The 9,002-nt window shown below is 38.8% G+C and overlaps 1 protein-coding gene across 3 annotated transcripts; it reads left to right on the top strand.

Annotated features, from left to right (window-relative positions):
- The first annotated feature begins 1,224 nt into the window (after positions 1–1,224).
- On the top strand, positions 1,225–3,008 carry LOC113470020. Of its 3 annotated transcripts, none has more exons than XM_026828146.1 (2): positions 1,225–1,487; positions 2,526–3,008. In XM_026828146.1, exon 2 carries the CDS (start codon positions 2,606–2,608, stop codon positions 3,002–3,004), a length of 399 nt encoding a protein of 132 aa, XP_026683947.1. In that variant the 5' UTR covers positions 1,225–1,487; positions 2,526–2,605; the 3' UTR covers positions 3,005–3,008. The 3 variants fall into 3 exon arrangements, with proteins under 3 accessions (XP_026683947.1, XP_026683946.1, XP_026683948.1); XM_026828145.1 differs by having other exon boundaries at positions 2,514–3,008; XM_026828147.1 differs by lacking the exon at positions 1,225–1,487 and adding an exon at positions 1,677–1,767 and having other exon boundaries at positions 2,514–3,008.
- Positions 3,009–9,002: the final 5,994 nt, after the last annotated feature.

Here is a 9,002-nt window from a genome sequence, read left to right as displayed (position 1 = left end):
GTAATATGTAAATACATATGTAATTATGTACTCCTATGTTGTACATTTACATATTATGTAAACTCTCCCGGCAACGCCAAATGAAAAGTTTGTCTCCCTCCTTCTTCTCCTCCTCCTCCTCCTTCTTCTTCTTCTTCTTCTTCTTCTTTTTCTTCTCCTCCACCAATGCTAGAGGTGAGGGGGAAAGTCATGTGGAGGGAGGGCTCTTCTCTCCTTTTTCCCCCTCTTCTTTCTTCCTTTTCTCCTCCTCCTCCTTCTCTCCTCCAATACTGGGAGAGAAGCTTCATGAAGGGAGGGCTCATTTTTTCATTTCCCTCTCCTCTGTTATTATTCTCCTTCTTCTCTTTCTCCTCCTCCTCTTCCTCCTGTTCTTCCTCCTCCTCCTTCGACAAAAAAGTTTGATCAAGGGTAAGGAGTCTAAGCAGTAAGATACTTAATACCTACATTTTCACTCGCTCCCTAATTGTTCAATTGGTAGCAATTTTTCTTTCTAACTTATCCTGGGAACCGCATGGGAAAAGCTGCAGGCCATTCAGGGTACTTAAGGAATCAGAAAGAAATTTACATCCAGGATGAGTTTCTACTCATTTAACGTAGCTACTCGAACCCATCTGGAACGAAAACCTAGTGTGATACCCACTTCTCTCTCTGTCTCCCTCTACCTCTCTGTTGGTATTAATATTAGGAGGACAATTATCCCAACTTGTTGGTGAGAGAGAGAGAGAAGAAAGGGCTTGAATAGAGATGATGGTACCTACCATAAAGAGGTAGAGAGAGAGAGGGAGAGGGAGGGACTTAAAAAAGTTTTTATGACAGTAAAATAATTCATGAGAGTACAGAGAGAGTAATAATCTACGTCCTCTCTCTCTCTCCATTGCAATTTCCATCTCTCTCTCAATTTCTCTATTCCTCTTTCTCTCACCATTTATCTGTTCTCACGGAAAAGCGTTTGGGCCACTTCACCACCGAGGTAAAATTTTCCCCTTTTAGAGGGAACTTTTACCTTGGTAGTAAAAGAGGGAACGAAAAAAAAAAAAAAAAATAGAATCTAAAAAAATACCTCTACTAGATAAAGGTCTACAAGAGTAGCTAGCTGTATTGCTGTAGGGTAGGTTAACTTTATTTTGTGCTATTTTAAAATTTGCATTCAAGAACGCTGGCGAAATGGGACGAGAGAGAATGAGGTTGAAGCTTGAAGTTGAAGCATTTGTTCGGTAGCTTTCAAGCTAGGCGTACGTACGGCTTTTTGGAATTTATTTTGCGGCAAAAAAAAGTTGTGTTAAAAAATTTATGAAAATTTACGAACGTGTGTGAGTTTCCATTAACACTTGTTACTTTTTTAACTTTTTTCTTGATTACGTGTGTGCTTTTCTCTCTCTTTTTTTTTTACTCTAATTTTCTCTCATAAATTTTCACATGTCGTGTGATTCGTGAGGTTTTCGTAATTTTAAAATTTAAACCACAGTCTATGTGAAACTTTTTACACGGTACGTAGGTAGGTAGGTACCTACTTGGATTTTTTTTTTAGCCAAATAATCTTAAGTTACACACTAAAAAGGGCAAGTAGGTAAGGGTCAGTTCATTTTCCGGGCTCCGAGTCTATTAAGGTCGCGAAAAAAATACTATCACTTTTGAACGTTTGAACCTAAAAAAAAAAAAAATGCTTGTTCAAGTCCTTTCTCAAGAACCCATGTTGTTTGTTGTTGGTCCAAGTCACATTAGCCTCTACAGCTGACTTTGGCGGTTTTCAGCTATACTGACTAAACGGTTAGAGATATTGTAAAAGTTACAATAGAAATAGACCCAAATAAGCATCATTTAATAGGATAAGGAAAGTCGTGTGATGTTCACACCAGATTTTTCCATTATTTCGTTGTGATATCGTAAATTATAATGAAAATCCTGAGAGCTGTGAGTGTCATTTCAATAGGGATTTTCCACACACGGCTAATCGTATCGTAAAAATGTGAAATTTATTATGGTCATGAATAGTCATGATCATTTTCCCATGGTGGCACAAGCATTTGCTTTTACAGATTTTTATTCAATGTTTATGTATGGAAACATTAATTTGGAACCTTTAATTAGGTGACTGCCAAAGAATAGGGCAGTAGAAGAATTAGCTTTGAATAAAAAAAAATCCCCTCTGCCCGGGATTCGAACCCGCCTGAGGGTTGAGAGTCACTGCTCTTGACCACTCGGCCACAGAGGTGGGCTCTTTTTGCCTGTTAGTTTGGAGGCTTCTGCCTTGTAAGCGCTAGGGGTCGCAGGTTGGATTCCCACCTGGGACGAACTTTATAATAAACAGATAAGGTTTGTTCTCGGAACAGCTTTTTCCAAGCCTAGCCTAAAAACCAAGTCATTCTTCTTTTATTATACGAATAAAATTACTACCTGTCCCTTGTGTGTGGAAAACATCCGATAAGCAACGTACCCTCTAGGTAAATCTCACAGCTATCTGTTAATCTCTTTGACACTACCTATAACATGTAATAAGCTAAATTAAAATTCAGTTTTCCCTTTAGGGCCTGTTATTCATTCATGCGATAAAAAACAAGGCTTTCCAATTTAGAAACACAATGTTTTGAAAAAGAGACAAATCAGCATGTTGCTTGTCGCTCTCAAACTACTGACACTGTTCGGCCTTGTTATATCTTCGGCCGGACAACGGATGTCTTCTGGGAAACAGAACTCTATTTCTTCCGGCCAACGGAAGGCCATATCTTTCGGCCAACAAAATTCTGTCCCCTCCGGCCACCAATGTACCAAATACACGCCGGCCGTTCTCGGCGAAAATTCAGACGCTGCCCCGATCGTTATCAAAGGTCTGGCCATTCGTAGCATTCCCGAGTATTTGAACGTGACGGATAATCGATACTTTGGATATTACTACGATGCGGAAATCTGGCTCATTCGGATTTACAAAGGACACGAGCACGTTGCCAAGTTTCTCAACATCACCAATTATGACGATACAACACTGTATTCTATCATTGACAGGTAAGAATCTCTCTCTCTCATTATTTTTTATAATCGCCTGAGGTTCTATGTATCGCTCACCCTTCCTCTCTCCTCCCCTCTTTCTCTCTCCTCTCTCCTCTCCTCTCTCTCTCCCTCTCTCTCTTTTAATTATTATTGTTGAAAGTTATTTACTAAGGGAAATTGTAACAATGAGAGTCCTTGTCTTTTCTCCTATTAATATAGAAATTTTATTACTAATTACTTTTATTATTTTTCGCTTGTAGACATACCGGAGACTACGAGAGTATATGTTTTATATTTCCACAACTTCTGTAGTCTACTATAACTATAGTGTAGTACACTGGACCACAGAATCGTTCATCGGAACGGCTGGCTTTCTCCTGTCCTGTCTTTCTTCTCTCTTCGATTTCGGGAAGATAAGACCATAGCAGTTACAGTTCCCTCTGTCAAACCTCTAAAAAAAAAAAAAAAATCAAGATAAGACATAAGACTTTCGCTGTTACAATTCCTTCTATTTAACCCCTTTTTAAGCAATTAAGCAGGTTAGAAGTGCTTTCCAATTTAGAAACACAATGTTTTGAAAAAGAGACAAATCAGCATGTTGCTTGTCGCTCTCAAACTACTGACACTGTTCGGCCTCGTTATATCTACGGCCGGACAACGGATGTCTTCTGGGAAACAGAACTCTATTTCCTACAATGACAAAATGAACAGCAATAAAATGGACTTAGCTTATCTTATAGTAAGTACCCCTCACCCCCTAATATACCGTTTAGCAACTTGGACGTCTTTAGCACAAAGCTCCTTTGAGTCTCAATGGTCTATTTGAAAGTATTATCTACATCTTATCCGCATTGCTATCCAACTTTGACAAAGTCCCATAAAGCAAAGCTCCCTGGAAATTGAAAAGATTTATACTTTCTTTCTGGAAGAAGGTTTGAACACTGCCTTCGGGCTCGTAAGAAAACACTTTCAATGTGAGTCCTTGAAACGCTCGATATTTATAATCTAACTCTTTAGAAGACGCTGGTAAAATGCTGCACTGCATTAAGAAATAATAGAGAGATTTTGCAACCGAAATTAGCGTCCCGTTAATTGAACTTTTTAACGTTATCTGTCGAAAACTCGTTTCTGCGTATGTGCAGAATTTTGTCGAATAACGTTAAGCACCTAGTTTAGTTAACGGAACGCTAATTTTGGTTGCAAAAACTCGCTAATATCTACCTACATAACTACCTAGTTTAATTGATATCCGAGGTATCTTTTGAGTGAAATTTAAGGAGAAAACTCATACTAGGCCAGCCTAGTTAGCTTAGTTGGTAGTGCGTCTGCCCTGTAAGCGCTAGGCCGCGGGTTCGATTCTCGCCCGGGGCGGATTTTATTCTGATGGAATAATGTTCGTTCTCGGAACGGCTGGCTTTCTCCTATCCTGTCTTCCTTTTCTCTTCGATTTTGGGACGATAAGACCATAGCAGTATTTCATATTGGGGACGAAATTTCATACTTCCTCAATCGGCTGGAATCGAACCCACGCCCTCCTGTTTACCAGAAAAGCGTTCCCACTCTTTTCAAACAAAAGAAACTGGAAAATAGAAAGTAAAAAAAGCTTACCTTTAAGTTTTGCGGTGGTCTGAAGCTCAACTTGGGGGAAAAACACTGAAACAAAATAATGGTGGGCTAATTTTTATTTTTAAAAGGTAAATACTGGAAACGGGAAACACTGGGGAAACTTCTTTATTTCCCTCTTCTTCCTAATTTTCCTTCTCTTCTTTCTCCTACATACCAACTACGACAGTGAGTACAGTGACTCAATTAACTAAGAATATAATTCTTCTTTCTTTTCCTTATCCTCTTATTCTTCCTATTTCTCCTCCTCACACTCCACCTACTCCTGTTCTCCTTCCATTTCCTCCTCCTCCTCCTTCTGGTCTTCCTCTTTCTCTCCCTTACCTTCGTCTTTCTCCTCCATTCCAACCACTCATTCGACTACAAATTGGATTTGAGTTGATTCATCCTTGTTAGTAAGGGTACCTTATAGGGGTCAGATTCTATGGACCTTGAGAAGTTTTAAATGCGAGATATTGAAATTGACTCGATCTAGATTCGTACTAGCTTAACCCATCCTTTAGGGCTGTTCGCCCCTACACCTAAGCCTCGGAGTGGGCTTTTTGTGTTTGGACTTTGGAGTTAAGCTGCTATCCCCGGGCCTTGATGGAACCTCGAAGCACCCTCACTGGTATATTTCAACCTCCTCAGTTTCTCTAAAATTCGTTGTACCCTACTTCCTGAGACGGACTTGACCATAGTCCCATTCAGGTACCCTCAAAAGAGCTAGTGTTATTGTCTGTGGCTTGACAGGGCTAGTTTTGTCTCAGTTTTACGTCCTCCAGTGAGACCAGACTTGATCTAGGTCATACTCTGAATTTTTTTTGCCTACCTAAATCCCACATAATTATTATTATTTTTTTTATTTTATTATTATTATTATTATTTTTTTAAGCAGACGAGCTACCCTTAAGCTGACTGGCAGGCTAATTTTTACATTTATTTTGCACCTGTTAACTGTTTGGTGATTCATAATCCCGGTCGTTTAGGGTGTATCGGCTGGAATCGAACCCACGCCCTCCTGTTTACCAGAAAAGCGTTTGGGCCACTTCACCACCGAGGTAAAATTTTCCCCTTTTAGAGGGAACTTTTACCTTGGTAGTAAAAGAGGGAACGAAAAAAAAAAAAAAAAAATAGAATCTAAAAAAATACCTCTACTAGATAAAGGTCTACAAGAGTAGCTAGCTGTATTGCTGTAGGGTAGGTTAACTTTATTTTGTGCTATTTTAAAATTTGCATTCAAGAACGCTGGCGAAATGGGACGAGAGAGAATGAGGTTGAAGTTGAAGCTTGAAGCATTTGTTCGGTAGCTTTCAAGCTAGGCGTACGTACGGCTTTTTGGAATTTATTTTGCGGCAAAAAAAAGCTGTGTTAAAAAATTTATGAAAATTTACGAACGTGTGTGAGTTTCCATTAACACTTGTTACTTTTTTAACTTTATTCTTGATTACGTGTGTGCTTTTCTCTCTCTTTTTTTTTACTCTAATTTTCTCTCATAAATTTTCACATGTCGTGTGATTCGTGAGGTTTTCGTAATTTTAAAATTTAAACCACAGTCTATGTGAAACTTTTTACACGGTAGCTACTTGGATTTTTTTTTTAAGCCAAATAATCTAGACACAGTAAAAAGGGCAAGTAGGTAAGGGCCAGTTCATTTTCCGGGCTCCGAGTCTATTAAGGTCGCGAAAAAAATACTATCACTTTTGGAACAAAAAAAAAAAAAAAATGCTTGTTCAAGTCCTTTCTCAAGAACCCATGTTTTTTGATGTTGGTCCAAGTCACATTAGCCTCTACAGCTGACTTTCGCGGTTTTCAGCTATACTGACTAAACGGTTAGAGATATTGTAAAAGTTACAATAGAACAACACCCAACTAAGCATCATTCAATAGGATAAGGAAAGTCGTATGATGTTCACACCAGATTTTTCCATTATTTTGTTGTGATATCGTAAATTATAATGAAAATCCTGAGAGCTGTGAGTGTCATTTCAATAGGGATTTTCCACACACGGCTAATCGTATCGTAAAAATGTGAAATTTACTATGGTCATGAATAGTCATGATCATTTTCCCATGGTGGCACAAGCATTTGCTTTTACAGATTTTCATTCAATGTTTATGTATGGAAACATTGATTTGGAACCTTTAATTAGGTAACTCCCGAAGAGAAGAATAGGGCAGTAGAAGAATTAGCTTTGAATAAAAAAAATTCCCCTCTGGCCGGGATTCAAACCCGCCTGAGGGTTGAGAGTCACTGCTCTTGACCACTCGGCCACAGAGGTGGGCTCTTTTTACCTGTTAGTTTGGAGGCTTCTGTCTTGTAAGCGCTAGTTCGCGGGTTGGATTCCCACCTGGGATAAATTTTATACTAAACAGATAAGGTTTGTTCTCGGAACAGCTAGCTTTCTCCAAGCCTAGCCTAAAAACCAAGTCATTCTTCTTTTATTATACGAATAAAATTACTACCTGTCCCCTGTGTGTGGAAAACATCCGATAAGCAACGTACCCTCTAGGCAAATCTCACAGCTATCTGCTGGTAATCCCTTTGACACTACCTATAGTCCTATAGCTTGTAATAAGCTAAATTAAAATTCAGTTTTCCCTTTAGGGGCCTGTTATTCATTCATGCGATAAAAAACAAGGCTTTTTCAGAGAGATGTAGTTCAAAGTTTTCCCATAATATTGTAGGTAATTTCGTTCAGGACAGCCACACTACTATCACGTGACGTGACGTGAAAATACTAATCAGAGAGCAGTGAGATTACATGCATTTAAAAGAGGAAAGATCAAGGTTCATGAAAATTTAGTTAATCCATGTGAAGTAGGTGCGGAGCTCTGGGGCAGTATGGGGGTATTCCGGGAACTTTATTGTCGGACCTCGTATATCTCGTAAGTCCTTATACAGAGAAACCTCCGTATAGCAGACACTCTTGGTCCCCGAGGTTTCACTGTATTCGATAAAGGAGGTTTCACTGTTTTCGTTAAGGGAGGTTTCACTGTACAAAAATCTGTGTCATTCGTGTTCAACATTCTCACAACGTTTAGGGACCACTGCTCTCCAGAGACTTAGCAAATGACTGTAGGACTTGGGTGCTTAGGAAAAACTTCAGCAAGATAAATAGCTCGAGAAAAGGAAAACACTAAAGAATGTCGGGAATGTGTTCGGAACGATAAAAAATGTAACACCGTTTTAAATTCGTATAAAAAGTGTACGGTACCTAGAAGGAGGGAAAAAACCTTAGCAAATGACTGTAGGACTTGGGTGCTTAGGAAAAACTTCAGCAAGATAAATAGCTCGAGAAAAGGAAAACACTAAAGAATGTCGAGAATGTGTTCGGAACGATAAAAAATGTAACACCGTTTTAAATTCGTATAAAAAGTGTACGGTACCTAGAAGGAGAAAAAAAACCAAGTAATAATACCTAAATGGAAATTCCTTTTCTATCAAACGAAAGGTTTCACTTGAAATCCTATTTATTATTTTACTTTATGTTTGCAAGTATTTCATGTTGTAGCTACCTAGGTATCTACACTATCTACCTAGCTACCTATAGGTATTCTTTCGTATCAAATAAAGTGGAAACTTGGAAAGTTAGATTCGAATGCATTTGAATATCGTACAAAAGAGTATGGAGATTCTTCGGATAGCATTATAACCAGATAGAAAAAGATAATAGAAGAGGATGACTACAAGATAGAAAAGGAGATGATTAATCGTAAAATAAATTTACTTTGGAGGGTAGCTCGCCCACCTTGTAAGCACTCGCGGGTTCGAGTCCCTTAAAGGGCGAACTTTATCCTAAACCTAAACAGATGAGGTTCATTCTCGGGACGTCTGTCTTTCTCCTATATCCTGTCCTTCTCTCTTCAATTTCGGAACGAGAAGACTTCTGTTGTGACAGTTCCCACTATGAAACCTCTACATATAATAGAAGAGGATGACTACAAGATAGAAAAGGAGATGATTAATCGTAAAATAAATTTACTTTGGAGGGTAGCTCGCCCACCTTGTAAACACTCGCGGGTTCGAGTCCCTTAAAGGGCGAACTTTATCCTAAACAGATGAGGTTCATTCTCGGGACGTCTGTCTTTCTCCTATATCCTGTCCTCCTCTCTTCAATTTCGGAACGATAAGACTTTCGTTGTGACAGTTCCCACTATCAAACCTGTACCACATTTTTCTTTTTTCACATGTACCTAACTACGTAATGTTGGTATTTCTAAAGTAGCGATCTCTCAAGTAGGTATTAGATACCTACCATACCTTGTTCTAATAATATAATTATGTGCTCCATATCAAACCAAAGTACAGAGATCCACGTAATATTTATACCTACTAGGTATATACTTATCAAAATGTGAGCACTAGGCTTGCACGTCAGAGGTCCCGCGTTCGATTCGGTCGAAGTTTTTTT

The sequence above is a fragment of the Diaphorina citri genome, unplaced genomic scaffold, assembly GCF_000475195.1.
Source record: "Diaphorina citri unplaced genomic scaffold, Diaci psyllid genome assembly version 1.1 scaffold1344, whole genome shotgun sequence".
NCBI lineage: Eukaryota > Metazoa > Arthropoda > Insecta > Hemiptera > Psyllidae > Diaphorina > Diaphorina citri.
The sequence above is the reverse complement of the archived record's forward strand: the minus strand, read 5'-3'. Positions and strand labels throughout refer to the sequence as shown.

What these genes read in the sequence shown, in the direction of transcription:
- LOC113470020 (XM_026828146.1), top strand. Translation starts at nt 2,606, where the DNA reads ATGTTGCTTGTCGCTCTCAAACTACTGACACTGTTCGGCCTTGTTATA.